At 34.8% G+C, this 22651-nt stretch overlaps 3 protein-coding genes across 3 annotated transcripts; 1 reads left to right on the forward strand and 2 right to left on the reverse strand.

Moving 5' to 3' along the window:
- The first annotated feature begins 107 nt into the window (after nucleotides 1-107).
- Nucleotides 108-5706, forward strand: LOC127968325 (ADP-ribosylation factor 4). Its single transcript, XM_052569459.1, has 6 exons — nucleotides 108-502; nucleotides 778-858; nucleotides 1449-1558; nucleotides 3396-3467; nucleotides 3646-3771; nucleotides 4770-5706. Exons 1-6 carry the CDS (start codon nucleotides 436-438, stop codon nucleotides 4854-4856), a joined length of 543 nt encoding a protein of 180 aa, XP_052425419.1. The 5' UTR covers nucleotides 108-435; the 3' UTR covers nucleotides 4857-5706.
- Nucleotides 5707-5744: 38 nt separating this feature from the next.
- Nucleotides 5745-9512, reverse strand: pde12 (phosphodiesterase 12). The gene is made up of 3 exons (XM_052569456.1): nucleotides 8266-9512; nucleotides 7020-7098; nucleotides 5745-6954 (listed from the first exon to the last, which is right to left on the reverse strand). The coding sequence occupies exons 1-3, from the start codon at nucleotides 9481-9483 to the stop codon at nucleotides 6512-6514; spliced, it is 1740 nt and encodes a 579-aa protein (XP_052425416.1). The 5' UTR covers nucleotides 9484-9512; the 3' UTR covers nucleotides 5745-6511.
- Nucleotides 9513-10544: 1032 nt separating this feature from the next.
- On the reverse strand, nucleotides 10545-22602 carry atp6ap1la (ATPase H+ transporting accessory protein 1 like a). Its single transcript, XM_052569458.1, has 7 exons — nucleotides 22380-22602; nucleotides 18117-18157; nucleotides 16698-16759; nucleotides 15356-15591; nucleotides 15010-15060; nucleotides 14139-14382; nucleotides 10545-12576 (listed from the first exon to the last, which is right to left on the reverse strand). Exons 1-7 carry the CDS (start codon nucleotides 22478-22480, stop codon nucleotides 12340-12342), a joined length of 972 nt encoding a protein of 323 aa, XP_052425418.1. The 5' UTR covers nucleotides 22481-22602; the 3' UTR covers nucleotides 10545-12339.
- Between the last annotated feature and the right edge of the window lie 49 nt (nucleotides 22603-22651).

Raw genomic sequence — 22651 nt, forward strand, 5'->3', positions numbered from 1 at the left:
CATGTTATGCGTTCATGTATGTTTACGTTTCAGTCTGTATGAACATTTTCAACTTAAAAGCTCACACTTATTACTTAAATAATGAAGAAAGGTGATGTGTTTGAAGTTGTCGGCTCTTCATCATGTTTCGTGATGTGGCACCGGTGGTGACGTCATTTCGACCGCGTTGGAGCTAAAGTGTGACGTGGTCCAGAAAAAGTAGCACTCAAGCTGTTGGTCAAAACTCACTTTCAGCTGGACAGAAAGAAGAAAGAGTGAAAGAAATCCAAAGAAAGAGTGATTCTGACTCCGCTGCCGTGAGCTGGAGTTTGATATTTAACGGAGGTTGATCTGAAGCGCCGAGAGCTGCTGTGCTAAAGCGCTAGCTCTTAGTCGAACACTTCTCGAATAAGTTTGACTTTTACACTTTTTCTTCTTCTTTGAGCCGCTTTAAACATGGGTTTGACCATTTCAAGCGTCTTTTCTCGCTTGTTTGGGAAAAAGCAGATGAGAATTCTCATGGGTGAGTATGAAGTTGCTTGTTGTTGTGAATTAGCTTTGATAAACGGCTATTTTGTTGTCATTTTACACTAAATTATGTTTTCTATAAAAATCATGTATGAATGCTCTTATGATCTATAGATGTAAACATGAATTCAGATTGTTCAGAAGTCAGTAAAGCAGTCGCTTGTCGTTGTAGAGAGTTGTAGTCTTTGTTTCCCATGAAATAGGAAGGTATTTATGCAAAGTAAAGTTTTCCAGTGTGTTTGACTTGATTTGATTCCTGTTCTTCTTCAGTTGGTCTGGATGCAGCAGGGAAAACCACAATCCTCTACAAACTCAAACTGGGAGAAATAGTCACAACTATTCCAACAATAGGTAAGGGATACGAGATATTGAAAGGGCTCCACCAACGCTGGTGTCCCTCAGGGATGTGTTTTCTCCCCATTGCTCTTTTTGTCTCTCAATTTTGTCTTCTTCTTACAAGAATTGTGAGATGTATTTTTTTTTGTTTATTTTTTATTTTGTGGCACAATCATACCAAATGCATTGTTTTTCCTCAGAATTGCTTAAAAAAAAAAATCACAATTATATATTTTTATTGATGGAAACAAAAACAGAATTGTGAGATATTAACTTAAACTTGTGAGGGAAAAAAGCCAGAATTTTGGAAACATACAATATTACATATCACAAAAAAATATAAAAACTCCATAGATTTTAGGTTAAAGTAAGTATATTTTTAATGGACGGATATTTTCACAAACACATTTTTGAGTTTAAAATAAAACATTTACCTTAAAAAAATGTAGCATTAAGAAAATGAAGCATTTATTTAGTTATTTTCATGACTTGTATGTGCACCGGTTTTGTGAATTTATTGCATGAATTTTATCTTGAAATGTGCACAAGTGCAAGATCTGCAGCTCTTAAATGATATCGCACCCAACCCTGTGTGCTTCCGTTAGGCTTTAACGTCGAGACGGTGGAATACAAGAACATTTGCTTCACTGTGTGGGATGTGGGTGGCCAGGATAAGATCAGGCCTCTTTGGAGACACTACTTCCAGAATACCCAGGTAAACCGATGCATCACATCGCGTCAGGACTAAGATAGTCAAACAACAATGGAGTCGCAGCATTCCTGCAGGATGAAATGCTCATTGTGCCACGGCCGAACTGATTGAGTTTGATCATCCAGCCTTGTGAGCTGCTAGAAAAACAACTACGGGTGTGTGGTTCTAGTTTGGCTTAATGCCGTCGATGTGCTTCATATGAGGATGTTGGTGTTACTATTAGGATTAAGTTGAACTGGAACGGCCTTTACTAGAGTTTGATTTAGAGAACAGAACAGTTTCTCTTCTGTCCGTGCAGTTCTCTTTTGCTTTGCTGACATTTTTTATATCAATAACCTCGTAAGAGAATATCTTACTTCTGCTTGCTCTTTATTTCCTGAATCGATTGCAAAGTAAGTGTTTACAGTGATCTTGAGGTCGTAGAAACTCAGACATTGATATAAAATAAGAAATTTGAGGCAGTCTTTGGCCTCAAAACAAAAACGTGTCAGGATAGTAAAACCTCATTTGTATTCATTTAAATGCCTAAAACATTATTATTCTGTGCAACCGATATTATAGTTTGCATGCTGTAAAATTAAATGGGTCATTATTAAGTGAAGAATCAAATGTTTTAAGTGTTATAATAAGTGTGGTAATGAAGCAGGATAGATGCAGTTATTCCTAGTAAATGAGAGAATTTAAAAACATTTTGGTGAACTATCTTTAAAAAAAAAAAAAAAAAAAAAAAAAGTAAATTGTGGTATAAAATGTAGCATACTCAGAAAAAAAAATCTTCCTCTTGTTTTCTAATAAAGATTTTGAAAACTTTCTTAAATCAAGATACTTTTATGCAAAATTAAGATATGAAGTCTTGTTTTCTTGGAAATGAAACAAAATTGAGTTTATACTTGCATTTAGTCATTTAGCAGGGGCTTTTATCTAAAGCGACTTACAATGACGACAATGGAAGCAATCAAAACCAACTAAAGAGCAATGATATACCAATGTCTCAGTTAGCTTAATGCTGTACAAATAGCAAGGGCTTTTAAATAATATAACAAATAAAATTAAAATAGATAGAATAGAAAAAGAATAAAGCAAGCTTGTGTTAGTTTTTTTTTTGTTTTTGTTAATTGTATAATAAATGAAAAGAGAACAATACAAAAAAAAGAACAAATATCAGAATTAAAAACTAGTTTTTCCTCTTTTTTTTTTTTTTTAGACTCCATCAGCAGATATTTGTTCTAGAGGTCGACCGATATATCGGGCCGATATTTGTCATTTTTTTTATTTTTTATATATCGGCCAATATCCGTGTTTAGTTGAGCCGATTGAAAGTCAGGCTTCGCTCACATATATTATATATTTAATACTTGGTCAGTTTATTGATTTGTTTGATTAACTTTAGATAAAAAGATTTTATTTTAATAATTTGCAGTGCACAAAATTTAGATTCAAGAGTCAGTTCAAGTCAGTGTTCAATAAATGATGTTAAGTTTAGAAATGTTGTGCATCCACTTACATTTTAGCATGGAAATGAAGGGGAAAACTTCAAGATATCAGCCCTAAATATCAGCAGCACGTATCGGCCATCGGCTGACCCTGACCTCTAAAAATCGGCATCGGTTATAGAAAAACCCATATCGTTCAATCTCTAATTTGTTCTTGTTTTAATCATTAATCTTGATTAGTTAAAAAGAAATAAGACTTGCATAATTTAGCTTTTCAGTGTATTCTGATTTCAGAATCTCTAAACATTTGCACACTGAAAATCAAGACAAAAGTACTGAATTAGTATTAGAAGGTACTGTAATATTTTAGTTCACTCTGAATGTGACAAGTTGTGTTGTTTCTTCAGGGCCTGATCTTTGTCGTGGACAGTAACGATCGTGAGCGAGCACAGGAAGCAGCAGAAGAGCTTCAGAAGATGGTGAGGAAACGCTCTTCTGAGATTAAAAACTGCTCAGGTTTTATCTGTGTGCCTGCACTGAGAGCAACAACACGAGTGAATACTAACAAAACACATCTTTTATTGTGCACAGTGGTCTATCTGAAGTATTTCTGTTTCAAAACGCCCTAAATGTCTGCTCATACTCTGTCTGCAACAGCTGCAGGAGGATGAACTGAGAGACGCCGTTCTACTTGTTTTTGCAAATAAACAAGATCTACCAAACGCCATGGCCATCAGTGAGCTGACGGACAAACTCGGCCTGCAAACACTCAGGAGCAGAACTGTGAGTGATGCAATTATGTATGCTTAAAGTGCAATATTATAATAGTTTTGCATAATGATAAGCTCCATTTAAAAAAAAAAAAAAACACACAGTAATATTGTTTTTTGGTTATTAAGATGTATGCATAGATCTAGATGTGTACACAGACGTGTAAATTAATCATATCTTGGTCAGTATGTGCACCACTGGTCAAACATTTGGAATAAATACAGTTTTTAAAAATGTTTTGGAACATTGTGCTCACGAAGGCTGCATTTATTTAATCCAAAATATAGTAAAAAACGCAATATTGTGAAATGTTATTACAATTTGAAAATAGCAGTTTTTTATGTGAATATATGTTAAGATATATTAATGCAGTCTTCACTGTCACATGATCCTTCAGAAATCAGTGTAATATGCTGATTTACTGCTCAATTATTAGTTATTATTGGTGTTCTATTAATAATAATTGGTGTTTTTAATCTTTTTATTGTTGAGAACCGTTTTGCTGATTATTAGGTTTTTGGGAAACTGATACATTTATGATGAATTGAAAGTTCAAAGGAACAGCATTTATTTGAAACAAATCTTTTGTAACACTGTCAATGTTTTACTTCCACTTCTGAACAATTTAAAGTGTTTTTGTTGAATTAATTAATTTTCTTGCGAATAGTTAGCAGCATTTTCACAATTTCCACATAAATTGATTACTAATGTTTTCTGAGCAGCAAATCATATTATTCTGATTTCTGAAGATCATGTGACACTGAAGACTGGAGGAATGATGCTGAAAATAGATTTGAACACAATAAATTATTTATTCAAATAGTAAATTTATTTTAAGTTTTAATAATATTAAACAATTTTTTTTTTTCTTCAATGAAATTAATGCAGTCTTGCTGTGCAGAAGAGACTTCTTTCAAAACATGTTAAAAATTAGTGATATTTTCATTCACTTAAATGCACACTGTATCCATCTATTGGTAAAAATATATCTATCTTGTGCTTCTCATCAGTGGTATGTCCAGGCGACCTGTGCGACTCAAGGGACGGGTTTATACGAGGGATTAGACTGGCTTTCTGAGCAGCTCTCCAAACGCTAAACTGCACTTCCTGTCCAAGCAGGATGTGTGCTGTTCCAAAGAACATGATTAGCAGAGTTGATGCAGCACAGAAGCTGTCCATGTATCATTTTCAGTTGATCGCTACCAAAAATCAACATCAGCAGCAGTGCATTTTAACATTTTGTTCCTTTTTTAGTTCATTGCACCTTTGACCTGGACTGACATTTCTCCCAGATTCATTCCACTTGATGTGTGTAGCCTTATAGTCTTCTGTAGATCTGACCACAGTATGAAAGATACTAGAATTGTTAAGAAGCTCTTGCAGGACATCTAGGTTCTTGTTACAGTAAGCATAAACATTCTGTTAATAATGATAACTTTTGTGTATTTATAAAAATGCTCTATTTTTGCCCCTCAACTTGATTTATTCCATTATTTTCATTATAAACAGCTCATTCCCAGGCGTTTGCATGCCGTACATCCAAGTAAATGTTCTCCGAGAAGCATGCATTTAATGAATAAAAGATTTTTCTTATAGTTGCACACTTCGAGACTGGGAATGCATTGATGTAAGCAATAGTTTTAATGCTTCTAACATGCTTGAGTTTATATTGATAACTATTCAGATGTTTGTGTTGTAAATAAACAGCCTTTTCATGTACGTAATCACAGTTGCCTTAAACGTGCCGTGCTTTGAATGCACTCGCTCCTGATTTAGCATCTCTGGTGAGAACAACCCTGTGCAAATGTCCAAGACATAATCAAACCTTTTTATTCCCAGCTTTTGAAAATATTAAAACTGACCGGTGCTAGGAATCATCTAGCTGTTCCCTTTTTAAGAATGTATTAAAACATCATGAATAAAGAGTGAAGCTAAGTCTGAAATGCATCAGTTGTATGGGTGTGTATTAACTAAGGCTCACGAAAGAATTTCACTCATCATTTAATGTCATTTAAGGGTCATGCATCATTTTTTGAGATTTTAAGAGTTATACATACAGGTTGCACATTGCAGAAACTGATGGTATTCATGTTTATTTAAGATATTTCACCCAAAAATGAAAATGTCCTCACACTCAGGTCATCCAGAATGTAGAGGAGTGTGTTTCTTCATCAGATTTGGAGAAAATAGCATTGCATCATCTGTTTACCAATGGATGCACTGCAGTGAATGGGTGCCGTCAGAATGAGGGTCCAACGGTTTAAATTTAACATGCATTTATGATGGATTTGTTTAAATCATGCAGCTTCACAAGACATTATGGATTATTGTGATGTTTTTATCAGCTGTTTGGACTCTCAAACTGACGGCACCCATTCACTGCAGAGCATCCATTGATGAGACACTGATGCAATGCTACATTTCTCCAAATCTGTTGAAGAAACGAACTCATCTACATCTTAAATGAAGTATTACTTCATGAGGAAACTGGTTATTTCCAATCACTCTTCTGGTTTGAAAAGCAGAGTTATTAAAGCAACATCACTAAATGTTGGATGAATTTAAACCGTTGCATATTGTAAATACATCTTTCAATATTTCCAAGTAGGTGTGTGTCATAACTGGCATTTGATAAATATCACACAATCCTCATCATCAGTTTCCATTTGTACAAATAAGAATGAAGTGATGTGATAAATATAAGCACAATGCTGAAATCTAAAATAGATTTTAATGAAACACGATGATCATTTCACTTCCACTTGAGGTCACACACCAGTGCGATGTGATCCGACGGGTGCGAGACGCTCGGAAGAGCCACGCAGGTCGTGACCTCCTGGAGGCTGGGTAGAGGAATCACCTGCTCCACCTGAAGCACATGCGGCTCCACGAAAATATAGTCCAGACAGCCCTGGAAGCCTCCGACGTAGTTAGTGAAAGCTGGGACCCCGCAAGCACTGGCCAGCTGGAACGGGTTCATCAGTCCCACCTGGATCTGCTCTTCCGGTCCATTAGAGGCCCAGTCGGCATGATTCTCCGAGACGGATCCGTCACAGACGAGCTGGAAGAGACCGGAGGAGGGCGTGCTGTTGAAATCACCCGAGAATATGAGTCCGGCTCCAGGATGCTTCTCTGTCACAACCTGCTTCATGTGTTTCAGGGCCACTGCAATCTGAACCAGTCGAATGTTTCCCCCTGAACACACAGCAGACTGTCAGAAACTGTGACGCAAACTTCAGTATATTCACACTGATTCTCACCTTTAGGGTGCCAGTACAGGTGTGTGTTTCCCACACATAATATCCTTGACGGGTCACACAACGACTGCAAGACGGTCACCTGAGAAATCAGGGTAGAGATGCATTTTTGTTAGTTTTCCTAAAAGCAAGATGATTTAAAATGATTTGAAGCATTAAAACAAGCCACATTTTTTTAACTACAAATATTTTAATTCAAGAAAGTAATTGCAAAATGGTGCAAAAAAAAAAAAGATTATATATAAATGAATATTTAAAATAAACAAAAAGATAGGACTTAAAATTATTTAAAAGCATCGATAAAAATAAGCCAAGATAACTAAAAATCTATATATTTTATATTTTGACTCAAAACAATACTAGAAAAAAAAGCTGTATAATTTTTTTAATAAAAATAATATATTTTTTATTTTGACTCGGAAAAAAATACAAAAAAAACTATTCTTTTTTTTAAATAAAAAATAATATATTTTTTTATTTTGACTCAAGTTGTGTACATTTTTATTTATAAAAATAAGAGTAAGATAAATAAAAAAAAATCATTTTAAAATAAATAAGGCATTTAAATGGTTTAATGACAAATAAAAATCAAGATATTTCTTATTTTAATTAAAGAAAATATTGATTAGAAAAATATGTAAAAAAACAGATAATAAAAATAAGATAAAAAAATAAAGTAGATTAAATAAGATATGAATTAAAGATAAAACAAGCAATAAATTAAAACTACCAAAAATATATATATTTTTTATTTCAAGAAAATATTTATTAAAACATTTTTAGAGAGAAAAGCTGTTAAAATAAGTATATAAACGATCGAGAAAACAAGTTACATTACAATAAATGATTCACAATATTTAAAGTAAAACAAAACAACAATCAAAATAAGGCAAAAATCTAAATATTTCTTTAAAAATAAATACAGGATTTCCAGTCTTGAAAATCCTAGATATATGAGGCAGCTCAATTTTAAATGTGATTTTTAGACCTGAAAAAAATAATGCATATTGTAATATATATATATATATATATATATATATATATATATATATATATATATATATATATATATATATATTTGTTAAAATGATTGACATTTTCACAGATTCTGCATGGGGTGCCCAAACTTTCAAGCCCCACTGTGTATGTATATATATATATATATATATATATATATATATATATATATATATATATATATATATATATACACACACACACACATATCCACCAAGTTACAGTGAAATACCTGCAGCATCGTGGACCTGCTTCCAATCTTCTCCTTCAAGCTGGGATTAGTGGACACTTTCTCCATCAGCTCCTGATGAAGCGGATCCGTCATCAAAGCCTCGCTCAGCATAATATCATACTGCTGGACCAATCTCAACTTAGACCTCCGAAAATACGTGGCCAGACCTTCATGCTGCCTTTCCTTGATCCTAAAAACCCCTTCCAATCCAAACGCATCTAACGCAGGAGATAAACTATCTACAAAAGCGCCTTTATCCACCTCCTGGAGGCAAACGATGTCAGCGTTGTACCCTGACAGCTCCTTCTTGATCAGATTCTGTCTGTAGTCCATTTCTAAAGCGTATGGTGCACAGTAAGGATACAGGACCGTTTTGGAAAGATCAGTTTGAGCGTAGATGTCAGCTAGGATGTTGTAAGACACAACCCTCAGTGAAGATTCATCAGAGATCTTCTGAGTGAACATGTGTCTGGTGTCAAAGCTGCATGTTCCCGGACCGGCTTCAACTACGCCTGAAGATACCAGATCCTTAGGTTCCCCGAACCTGGATCCGTCCCCAGGCGTGCATTTCAGCATCACCTTCAAACCTATGTCCTGATTGGATGGTGTGAACACACGCTCACATCCAGCCTCCATCCAGGAGTCTTGATCTCCACTTATATGTGAATTAGGAGATCTTTCTTTGAACCATTTGAACTTAGAGAGCTTCAGATCTCCAAACTCTATCTCTAGTTTGGGACAAACTGGAAACCCTGCCATTAGAGATTTTGGGAGCTCGGATAGAGTGAATGTTGGAGGATTCAGTTCTACTTTATACTTAATATCACCGATATGCAGCACTGCTCCATCTAGCCAGGCGCGCGCGTTCACGGTGTCCTCGGGAACGCGGGTTTCGTTCACGCGCAGGCTGATTTCTAGTTCACCCGCTTCTGGGGTCTCGGTTTTTTCTTTGTTTGGTTTGGATTTCTTCGCTTTGTTTTGGCTGTTGGCTATTCGAGCCAGTGCTTTCCCCAGCGGTTCGGTCTGATCTCTCAGCATCTGTTTGTTACTGCCGTTCAAATTGAACGAGATGGTCAGTTTGGACTCGCGAGGCACGCATCTCACCACACATCTCTCCATCTTCAGGTTTCTGATGGTTCTTAGGATTGAAGAAGGGGGAATGTAACGGGAAAATAGCTTGGTAAGCCGGTTCAACATGAGCGCGGGGAAGAACAACATCCGGTGTCATCCACGATCACGAAACGCTCTTTTTTTATCCAGAACTCCAGATTCGACATATACCTATTTATATATAATTCACATCTATCGTGAATTGCGTCTAAAATGAAATTATGATATATTTATGTTTAGTTTAATTTTTATTAAATCGGTTATTATATCAGTAAATAAAGGCGCTGAAGTTACCTTAAAACAGATTTTAACGAAAACGCTGATCTCAATATAAGGGTTATCTCATTGTTAATGGTGTTATAAAGTTATTATTACATAATTATGTAAGCCTGTCTATGGATTTTTCTGTGGTCAGTGGAAAAGAGAACACGGTGCTGGTGAATTATAGGATACATAAGATTAGAATAAATACAAATTAGATTAAACGAATGCATTATGGGTACTAATGGGTAAAAAATATTGGATGCTTAACTTATAATATATATACAGCGGGAGATTTTAAATGATATAAAAAATGTTTTTTATTAATATTGTTTACATCAATAAAATATTATTTAAACAAAATGTTTACAGTTATTATCTCAATTCATTTATTTATTTATAATATTTTCACAGTATAAATTTGGCCTTTATACAAATTAGATTAAAATAAATAAAATATCTAACAGTAGCCTACTGTATAATAAGTAGAAAAATAGCAATAAAGTTACCTGATATATATATATTTTTACATATATATATATATATATATATATATATATATATATATATATATATATTAACTTATTTAATTTTTTAAGTATAATTCTTACGTTTTTAAGTATAACTTGGATTTTTATACAAGAAACTACATTTTTTTTTTATAAATATTAAAAATATTGATGCTCTACGTAAAGCAAGATAAAGAACGTGATCTTTTAAACTCATACCTGAGTATTTTATAATGCCACTAGGAGGCGCTATTTGTAAGTGGTTGATTTCTTTAAAGCTGTTAAATAGTTTGTCGAAATAAAATCTCATAGTTATAATAAACTGTATTTGATAAATGCACTTTTAGTCTACCTAATTATGGATTAAATTGAAAACAGTGCACAAATAATTCTGCAACATAACTGTGCTGCTGGTTTTATTGAACTCAGCTGAGAGGACAATAATAATAATCATCATCAAACATGAATACATCATAACCCATTTCACATCTCTCTATTTTATCTGCATAAATATCTGCTGAACAAAGTTAAGCTATTAATAGGTTCCCAAAGACATATACATGAAAAAAAAAACTTTTCCCATATTTAACACATTATGATATTACCAATATGCATGGTACAAAGCAAACAGTCAGATTATTCTGGTTCAGAAATGTCTCTAGCCACTGGCATGCTGCATGTTCACTACATTAAAACATCATGTTGCTTCCTTTGTTGTTTTGCTTCAATCGTCAATTAAAAATCCAAGTAATAAGAAGCCGCTTCTCACCACAGCCAAAAACATACACAAAAGACTAATAAAAAATGATACAAAACCCAGAGTTAACATACAGTCTACATATTCTCAAAATAACATCAGTAAAGAAATCAAAGTATTTTCTCACAATTTTTTTGCAACTCGAGGGAAAATGTTTCAGATTGAAACATCTATTTGCTGGTTACACACTTTATTGAAACCATCACACAGTATGTTTGAATATTAGTTCGAGTTTTTGCTTATCAGCACCAATTTCATTATCAATGGGGAAAAGCATTTTTCCCCCATCTGTTCATTGATACACAAATTGAAACTATATTACATATGGTTTATTCACAGTTTAAAACTTCGAAGTCAACATGAAATCAAAATACTCTCTTAATACACATTCCTGGATTTATTCTGATTCATTGTGCTTGTTGTTCACCATCCTATGGTTTCCAACACAGGATAAAAAAATATTTAACAGTTATTGAGACTTTTTATTTCATAATTCATAAAAAAAAAGTTTTTTTCTAGCAGTTTATATCTCTTGATTCAACTGACTTTTTTTCTCACGAAACATAATTGCAATATAAAAACTCAGTAATGTGAAATATAAACAAAACAACTGTGAGATATAAACAATTGTAAGTTAAAGCTCACTTGTGAGATAAAAACTCAATTGAGATATAAACATAAGTATGATATAAACTTAGAATGTTATGACATAAACTCAAAATTGGCGGGAGATATAAACTCTGAATTATGAGTTACACATTCAGAGAAAAAGTCAGAATTATGAGAGAAAAAAAGTAAAAATTGCAAGATATGAAGATATAAATATTTATATTTCTCAATTCTGTCTTTTTTCCCTCAAATATAAATTCAGAATTGTGAAAAACAGTCGCAATAAATCTTTTGATATTTTCAATTCTGTAGCAGAATTGCTCTTCCATAATATCATCCAATCAGTTCCAGATGAAAAAAATCAAGATGTTTTATGCACAAATACGTAAAATTACAACTGCAAAATTGCTTGCGAAACACTATTTATATTGACTTCAAAGAAGCATCAGTACTGAAGTTAAATCTGGTCCTTAGCAGTCAAACAGAAGCTAAGACAGACGATGCAAATGCAAGATATATATCAATTATTGTGCTATTCTGAATTGCATTCAAACATCTGAAGATCTCCTTCCCCTATAACCTGATGCTGAATGTTTAATTCCTAGATTTTTGGTGAGAACAGGTGGATATCTCCCAATCCTCCGGTGTGCTGAGCCTGTAAAGCTCTCGAAGGAACCTGATTCGGACTTCCACTGTCCCACCACAATGATGTCACTGCCGTGGTGCAGTCAGTCCCAAACGGCTTTGATTCTCTGCTCGGATGAGAGTTTTCTTCCCGTCCGGCCTCCAGAGCTCACAGTCACAGAAGTGTCCGTCTCTCTCGGGACTCTAGAGGTTGTTCTTCTCTGTGCTCTCTGCTTCTGTGCTGCGAGGGAAGTAGACGGTGGTCTTGTGCTCTTCGTAGCGGTCGATGTGCTTCAGGTGAACCACCATGTGCAGTGCGTAGGCCAGCACCAGCAGCAGGATCAGAGACGTGATCAGACCCATCAGGATGGCAGGAGTGAAGAAGGTCGCGCAGTCACTGGCCGCCGCAAACTTACTGGACTGAACGTTAAACGCCTGGATCTGTGAGGAACAACAGAAGAAACAGCACATCACTATCTATCTATTTATCATCTGTCTGTATCTGTCCGTCCATCTGTTTCTGTCTGTGTGTATCTGTCTGTCTGTCTGTATCTGTCTGTATCTGTCTGTCTGTCGGTCTGTATCTGTCTGTCCGTCTGTCTGTCGGTCTGTATCTGTCTGTCTGTATCTGTCTGTCTGTCTGTCTGTCTGTCTGTATCGGTCTGTCTCTGTCGGTCTGTCGGTCTGTCTGTATCTGTCTGTCTCTGTCGGTCTGTATCTGTCTGTCTGTCGGTCTGTATCTGTCTGTCTTTCTGTATCTGTCTGTCTGTCTGTCTGTCTGTATCTGTCTGTCTCTGTCGGTCTGTATCTGTCTGTCTGTTTGTATCTGTCTGTCTGTCGGTCTGTCTGTATCTGTCTGTCTCTGTCGGTCTGTATCTGTCTGTCTGTCGGTCTGTATCTGTCTGTCTTTCTGTATCTGTCTGTCTGTCTGTCTGTATCTGTCTGTCTGTCTCTGTCTGTCTGTATCTGTCTGTCTGTCGGTCTGTATCTGTCTGTCTGTCTCTGTCTGTCTGTATCTGTCTGTCTGTCGGTCTGTATCTGTCTGTCTTTCTGTATCTGTCTGTCTGTCTCTGTCTGTCTGTATCTGTCTGTCTGTCGGTCTGTATCTGTCTGTCTGTATCTGTCTGTCTGTCTGTCTGTCTGTATCTGTCTGTCTGTCGGTCTGTCTGTATCTGTCTGTCTCTGTCGGTCTGTATCTGTCTGTCTGTCGGTCTGTATCTGTCTGTCTTTCTGTATCTGTCTGTCTGTATCTGTCTGTCTGTATCTGTCTGTCTGTATCTGTCTGTCTGTCTCTGTCTGTCTGTATCTGTCTGACTGTCTGTCTGTCCATCTGTCTGTATCTGTCTGTCTGTATCTGTCTGTATCTGTCTGTCTGTCTGCCTGTCTGTCTGTCCGTCTGTCTGTATCTGTCTTTCTGTCTGTATCTGTCTTTCTGTCTGTATCTGTCTGACTGTCTGTCTGTATCTGTCTGTCTGTCTGCCTGTCTGTCTGTCTGTATCTGTCTGTCTGTCCGTCTGTCTGTATCTGTCTTTCTGTCTGTATCTGTCTTTCTGTCTGTATCTGTCTGACTGTCTGTCTGTATCTGTCTGTCTGTATCTGTCTGTATCGATCTGTCTGTCTGTCTGGATCTGTCCATCAGTCTGTCTTTCTGTCTATCCATCTATCTGTCTGTCTGTCTATTTTATCTGTTTTCTACTTGACAAAGTATTGTTTTCTACTTCTCCGTAATGTAGAAATAGCCAGAGAAGTTCCAGGCAAAGCAGAATATAAGTCATAGTTTTCTATATTCCAAATTAAAAAGCATTTAATTTCACCTAAACTCCTCATGTTCTTCCACACAATCTGGACTGTGAGCTTTTAAAAAGACGCTGCTCTCACGCCAAACCACACGCTTGTGTAACCACATTACACCCACCAGAGGCTAAAAATACAGCGCAAGATGCTACAACTCCAGTACGAGGCGCTTATCAGAGGAGGATGGAGGGAAAGAGATGCCTGCCAACCTGGAAGTCGGTGAAGGTTATGTGCCAGCTTGCGGCGTGGTCTGTGTTGGCGCTGGGTACCAGCAGCGTGTCGTACTTCTGCAGGCTGCTGACGTGCTGGCAGTGATAGGAGTTGGTGGAGGGCGCGTACACATCTGTAGCATTGAACACGGCCTCGTGCGTCCAGTTATAATGGATGTAAACGTTATCCAGAGTGAACCAGTTCTGTCCCGCAGACTCGTAGAATGTGTTTGACATCTGTAGTCTGTGGAAATAATCACGTATTTATCTCACAAAATTATATATATATATATATATATATATATATATATATATATATATATATATATATATATATATATATATATATATATATATATATATATATTTTACTCTAAATTCAGATTGGATGAACTACATTTGGAGGTACTGTACTTGGACTAATATTGACACATCTGCGATGATAAAAAAATAAAAAAATAATAATTTGATACAAATGGAAACTATTAACATTCTATAAAACCTTATAAAGAGGTTTGAATACATTTAAATTTTATTCCATTAAATTCCAAATCTGTCTGACTGACTACGAAATTATTATTGATGAAAACCTCTTTATAAATGTAAAGATGTTAATATTAAAATATTTGAATATTAAAAATAAAACAATTAATTTTCAAACATTGGTGCCTTTTGTCATATCGCTTAAATGTAAAATCACTGTATTGTAGTGGTGTAGAGTATAAATATAAAACAACTAAAATTGTATTTTATATACAATTATTATTTTTATATTTTAGGAAATGTAGTCATACAAACAAATTAAAATACCATGAATTAAAAAAAAATATAATTATAAAAATGTATTTATATGAAGTAAATAAGGAATAACCTGATAGCGAGGCCTCTTAGATCTTCCACATCGCCGAAACGTAGATTGAGTCTGCATAATAATAAAATATGTCAAAATAGTATTAAATATCCATCAAGTCAAACATGTAAATTCATTAGCTTTCAAATTTTCCAGCTCAATTATACACCAGGCTGAGGTAGTTTTTAGATTTTGATCATTTATTTATGGAATATGTCCAGGTAATATTTAAAAGTGCATTGTGATATTAAGTAGAACAAAACATAATATATATATAAAAAATTTTTTTTTACATTTCTAGACCTATTTTTGTGAGACAAACTGTTAAAAAGTACATTTGCATCACCGGTGTACATGCTGAACTCACATGGCTTTGTCTTTGCTGCAGAAGGAGCCTTTGGTGTCCACCGGTGCGTCTGGGCTGAAGGTCCTCTCTGTGAGGTCCACCAAACTGTGATTCCTGTACCTGATGGCCAGTTTGCGGGCTCTGAAGAGGATGCAGGTCTTTCCGTTGTAAGAAACACTCAGAGGAGAATACAGCAACATTCCTGGAGACTGAAGCAACTTCCTGCGTGGAGGAGCGTGAAGCGGCCATGCGTACGGCTGAAACAACAGTGACATGAGCAACACACTACAGTACACCATCATTCTCAAGTTTGAGGTCGGTATTATTGTCTGATTATGTATAGAATTTAATAAAATGTACAATAACTGCACAAACTATTGTGACAACACACATCCATGGTTAGACAAGTTTGGGTTTGAAAATATTTTAAATGTTTTGCTCAGCCAAGCTTAAATTGTTCTGATTAAAAATACAGGAAAAATATTTAAATTCTGAAATATTATTACAATTTAAAATAAGTGTTTTCCATTTGAATATATGTTAAAATGTAATTTATCATTCAGATTAAATGCTGTATTTTCAGTATCATTACTCCAGTCTTCAGTGTCACATGATCTTCAGAAATCATGAAAATATACTGATTTGCTGCTCAAAAAAAAACATTTCTGTTTATTATTAAAGTGGCACTGTGTAATGTTTCATGATAAATCATGATAAATGTCATTTTTCTTGATTCTTTGATAAAAAATAAAGTTAAAAACAGCATTCATTTAAAAATAAATGTTTTAATGTCACTTTTGATCAATTTAATGCATTCTTGCTGAATTCAAGTATAAATTTCTTTCAGAAATTGTGTATGTAAGACCTGTTGGTAAGTTGTCACAATTTAACCTGCTATTAAGCTTTTAAAGTTAAATCTAAACCTATAATAAACCACAAAACAGTTGATTGAACTGCAAATATGTAAACTGTAACATATTTTAAATCTATGTAAACCACAGATATTTCAACCAACAGACAGTATATTGTAATTAAATGTAATTAAACAACTATTTTCAGGAATAAAAGTCTTGAATGAAATACTCTTGTATCTGTGTGTGAGAACTAGCCCCGTTCTCCACTATGCTTTGCAACACACCTTATTCTCATGAAGAACAGTTTACAGAAATCATATTTGCAAAGGGAATTAGAGACTTTTGGGGCACCGTTACATATCCAAAATCAGAGTGAAAGTCCTGATTAAAAATGTAGCATGTCTGTAATCTGTTTTTTCAAAGACAGTGCAGTCTGTGAAGGATTAAATTCATCTGCTTTGGAGGGAAATCTGCACAAGGTCACAGTGTCTGGTCTCGTCTGGTCTCACCTGAAGCGCTCGTCTGAGACGCACTTCAGCCGCAAACACCGAGCCGTCAGCGTCCACCTCATCTGCACAACAACACATGCTCAATAAATCTGAACAAATATTTACTCATTTATTCAAACTAATATGCAAAAATAAGCATGTTTCTAAAGGACTGTGTGCACTATTACATAACATACTTAATGTTTTTTAAAAGAAGTCTATTTTGCTCATCAAGGATACATTTATTTTTTTATAAAAAATAAAGATTCCTTTTTAAAATAACGGTTTTCTATTTTACTATATTTATATATAATTCATTTCTGTGATGCAAAACTGTATTTTCAGCTTCTTCAGTGTCACATGATCCTTCAGAAATCATACTAATACACGGATTTATTATCAATGTTGGAAACACTTAATTTACAAATACATACGATACATACGCATTTTAACAATTTATTTAAGTTCCCTTCAAAGAAGTAACTTAATGGGACATAAATATTATAGATGCAGTTAAATACATCAATGAATTAATTAAATACAAAAATCATGGACCAGAGGCATGCGCACACACACACACACACACACACACACACACACGCACACACACACACACACACATTCTAAAAAAATGGAACCTGTAGTACTTCTAAGAATTCTTTGATGAATAAAAAGTTTAAAAGAAAAGTATTTATTCAAAATAGAAATATTTTCTGAAAATATAAGCATTTACTATGGCTTTATTAAATCAATAAAAAAATACTTTCTGAATAAAGTATTCCTTTCTTTCAAAAAAAAAGAAAGAAAGAAAGAAAGGAAATTTTACGGACTCCCAACTTTTGAATGGTAGTGTATATTGTTACAAAAAAAACAAAAACTTTTTGGTGCAGATTCTGATATTTATATGGACAGAAGGTGCTGGAATTCTGATGCTTGTAAAGTAAATATGTGAGCATTTTATAACAGATATATATATAAAATCAGTTGTCAATCTCTCTCTCTCTCTATATATATATATATATCTAATGCTGATTGATAGATGAAGAAATAAATGCTCCAAAAAAGATATGAGATGTTCTGGAGGCTTGTGAAGATCATTCCTCCACTAAGGAAGGGAAATGTTCTTCGAAAGATCCCAAGGATCAGATTTGAGACAAAACAATTATTGATGGAGAATCAAGTAAAGCTGCTTCCGTCCAAAAAATGTGTTCATCATTCAGCAGCAGCTAAAGCTGGACGTTTGTACAATTACACTAAAAGAGCTTTTACTGGATCAAAAAGTCTAAACCAACAATCAGACGACAGAAGGCACGGAGTAGACCTTGTAGATTTAGTTTTGATCATGTCGAACATTTAGAAATGTGCAGATCAAATATGATACATTAGGATTTTCAAAGAACCACTGAAGAAAGAAATCAAAGTTATTATTTAAATACTTACTTTGTTGGAATCTGATGTCTTGTGATGGTGCATCATCTGAGCTGTAAGAATGAGAATTTAATGAGTGCATTATATTACAGATGAATACCTGAAATCATATTTATAGTTGGATACAATCATTGGTTCTCAGCTGCAGATCAGATCTCCACGTGTTATGAATATGAATGAGATACAGGAGGCATTGATGCTGTGAGTCACTGCTGGATCGTCATCATCCGTGAAGTGAGACCAACTCGCTTTCAAGTCACTTCGCTTTGTTCCCGCAGGATATTTCTATTGCTCGGGAGATCTCAGTTACATTTCCTTTAAGCATCAGCTTAGAAATGCCTCAGGAGAAATAAATATACACACAAACGAGTCATGATAAATGCTCAAGTTCATATTGAAGAACAGATCATCAAAAAATGAAGATCTGCTGATAATGTGCTTAGCCTCAGGTCATCCAAGATTAGGATGACTTTGTTTCTTCATCAGGTTTGGAGAAATGTAGCATTGCATCAGTGTCTCATCAGAGGATGCTCTGCAGTGAATGGGTGCCGTCAGAATGAGAGTCTAAACAGCTGATAAAAACATCACAATAATCCACAGCCACTCGAGTCTATCAGTTAACATCTGGAGAAGACAAAACCTGTGTGTTTGTATTTAAATAAATCAATCATTAATATGTTTTTAATTTCAAACTGTTGCTGTTGGCCAAAAAGTTTATAATATTGTTTTCCCTGATTAAAAAAAAGTAACTTGTCTGAATCAGGAGCGTTTACAAGCCAAAACAGCTTTAAACAAATGGATTTTGATGTGAGAGACAACAGAAGATGGGCTTTTTCTCTGAAGGAAGCATTATTATGGACTCATGTTTTAGCTGGAAGAGACAGTTAAAAGTTAAAAACATCTTAATGATGGATTTGTTTCTTTCAAACATGCAGATTTTCATCTTATTGTGAACTCGCATTCTGACGGCACCCATTCACTGCAGTGCATCCATAATGCTACATTTCTCCAAATCTAATAAAGAAACAAACTCATCTACATCTTGGATGGCCTGAGAGTGAGGACTATTTAAGCTAATTTTCTTTTCTGGGTGAAATGTTCCTTAAAGATGTCTTCAGAATAACAGGTGAGGTTTCCTGGGTCTTTTTCTCAGAAACATCCGAGAAGCAGGAAACGTCTCAAATTTTTCTACTGTTTTTTTTTTTTTTTTTTAATCTTATCGCTGTCTAGGAGAATCGATTTAAATCTGATGTGTGATTTTCTTCTGTATGTTCTTGTGATTTCTTCAACTGTAAGACGGATTACTGAAAGATGAACAGTTTAACCGTTTAATCTCTGAGTAATGCTGCTGAAATGGGCTTAACCTGGCTCTCAGACGTGATTATGGGTCAGTCTGACCGGCGCTGGCACATTATGTCAGTCAGGGATCAAAGAAAGATGTGAGGATGTCATCGGTTAGCGAGGATGAAAGAGAAGAGATTGTGACTCGTATATAAATATATATAACGCATATAAACAAATGATCTCTTTAGCCTGAGTTTTCCTCAGATAAGGCAGAAATGCAGTTCTTTTTAAATGCATTCCAGTGTTTTTATTGTGAACTAATATGAATAGTATTCGAATCATTTTTATTAACTGAAATAAAGGTGACATAAAATTAAATATAAGTCTTAACCAACATAAAAAACATCAAAAAGATTGAAATATTGTAACTGAAAAAGTTTATGTAAAATTAAGTAAAAAATTAAAGCTAAACTAATGAAAAATGAATTAAAATGTATAAACATTTGCATTAGTATAAACATATACACACATATGTATTTATATATAAAGCTGCTAAAAATGAAAAAAAAAAAACGACAAAAAAATAATACAAACTAAAATTTTCTAAAAATGTAAAACATTAAAACTGATTTAAAATATTAATAAAACTCTTATGATACTAAAATTAAACTTTTTTGCAAGCAAACATGTTAGGGTTATCATCAGCATGCCACAAATGCCATCAACACGGTTGCATTTAAGGAATATATTTAACTTGACCCGCTGCTTTTCAATACTAAAAGCATGTGTTTGTTGTTGTTGTGCATCATCACAACATCAATCTAAGATCATTGATCGCCTCAGTGCAGAGGATGCAGTGACCTGTGAGTGTGGATCTGCCCTTGTCCACGCAGGGGGTGTTTGTTCATCTGCCCTGTAAACAACAGCAGACCTCTGACACGTTTCTTACTATTTTCTCATAAACTGCATCAGTAATTCACTCCCTCGGATGACTGCGTCAAATGAACAGAAGCCCACGAGGGAGATGTGGGAGGGTTTGTGTTCTGTTATTGTTGCATAACTATATTTAGCAAAACAGAGAGTCGAACTTGACCTGCACGGCACCATCCAAAACAACAACCTGAGCGAATACAGCACAGCTAAGGAAAGCCTGAAGGAAACACAAATCCCTCCTTCTGTCTGCTTTATCCTTTTTAATGCTGCACCTGAACACATTTATATAATCAATGACATCTGCTGACTGCTTCAAAACGCATGTAGCATATTTCAGTCAGGACGCTTAGAATAGAGTGTCTTTGAAGTTCTGTCGGCATCTAGATGCTTCACCAAATCAAATCTGTTAATACACAGACAGCTAAAGCCCAGACTGGCCTACATGTAGTAAAAGTCCATCTGTGCAAGTGGAGAAATGCTACACGCTTTCAGCTCCTAGAAGCAATGTGCTGCCAATTAGAGGTGTGTTTTTAATACGATCTGCAGCATGGACTGGAGAAACTCGACATATGTGGCCATAAAAAATGCCTACTGCTTCGAAAACAACAGGAAGAGTTGCATTCACTGTAAAGAAGTTCAAATAAAACAATTATTGGAGTATGTTGTACAAGAAAATACTACTCAGCAAATACCATGACATTTTGAAGAATAACTATTTAGTTGCAAATTCATTTTGCAATTTCTTTTTATATATATAATTTTTTCTACATATGTTAGGGGAGCACATTTGGATTTCTTCGCTGATTTATTTATGTTTATTTACTTATTGTTTTTTGCATGCATAAGCAGGTTTCCTATCAAATAAAATAATGAAATGTAAACAATTGCATTTTTGTTGGTTAATTATTTAGTGTTTATTTATTCCTTCTGCATTTTTACAACACATATGTGTGTCAAATTAAATATTTTTTTTTAAATAGATACAATATATGAATAGATATAATAGATTAAATAGATATTTCAAATTAATTTTATGGATTTTTTAAATAATTTTTTGCTGGTTTATTTTCTGTTTATTTACTTATTATTTCAGCATTTTTACAACATGTCAAATTCTGGAAAAAATATTATATAAATTATAAAAATAAAAAATAAATCAAATACAAATATGAATACCTTACACATCATCTGGTGGATAAAGATAAAAAGTCAATCTGGCATCTTGTTGAAACACCTTTATTTAAAAAAATTGCATGCTCAAAAAAGTTTTTAAATTATTAATTGTTAATTTAAATAATATAAACATTTTTCTACATTTCCTTTTTTACACACTCAGCTACTTTTACTGCATTTATTGTGAGTATAATGTGCATGTTGTGTGTGGTGTATTTTGTATTGCACCAGGTCTTTTTGCATATTGTCTATTATAAATTATGATGGTCTGCAGCTGCCTTTGAAAGATCTTCTCCTGTGGATTAATAAAATGCTATTAAAATCTACCAGTCCCTCTATAAACAAGTCAAAAATCAACAAACTCATTCACACAAAAAGTTATTCATTCATTAGTGCATCAAAGATCAATTATTAATAATAAACACGCGTCAGACTCATGCATAAAATAAATAAATGATTCATAATGCGATCATGCAGCTTGAAGGTTTTATGTGACGTTCAGCCAAAAAATAAATGGTACATGAATCATAATTACGTTTTAAAATTAATTTATTATCGTCTCAGCTTGAAGCTCAAGCAGATGCTCCACATTCCTGACATTCCTTCAGTGATGCTGATCATTCCTGCTCTCATCTCATCCAACACATATCTCTGCTTCCAGTTTTAGTAGCAAATATGGATTTGTAAACTGATGCCGATGGGTTTTCTCTTGTGTTTCACTGCAAGAGCCCTTCAGTCGAGTCTCAATGCAGACATGAAGGGTGGACAAAGAAGGCGAGCACTAGTTGTCTCTGCCCCACCAGTTCATCAGCGTTTAATAAATGCATGCACAGCCAGTATATACAGTCTTTGTTTCTCAGTCTTAATTGAAAATAATGCACTCACCTTCCTTCCACAAATGCAGACAGCTGCTCATAAGACGAGGATATCTGCAGGAAGACAAAGGAAAATAACGCAAGAGACATTGGGCGCCGCGTTGATGCCATGTATCATCCAGATGAGTCTGTCAGAGATGATGCTGAACGCTGCTGCTTCATAATCTGCTTTGATAACGAGCGCAGCCTCGGAGATGATTGACAGGCACGGCGGCCAATCAGCGTCCAGCGGGCGGGATAATCCGGCGGCGTGGCCACGCCCATTCACAGCGTGTGCTGCTG

Source organism: Carassius gibelio, chromosome B11 (genome assembly GCF_023724105.1).
Source record: "Carassius gibelio isolate Cgi1373 ecotype wild population from Czech Republic chromosome B11, carGib1.2-hapl.c, whole genome shotgun sequence".
In the NCBI taxonomy this organism is placed as follows: Eukaryota; Metazoa; Chordata; class Actinopteri; order Cypriniformes; family Cyprinidae; genus Carassius; species Carassius gibelio.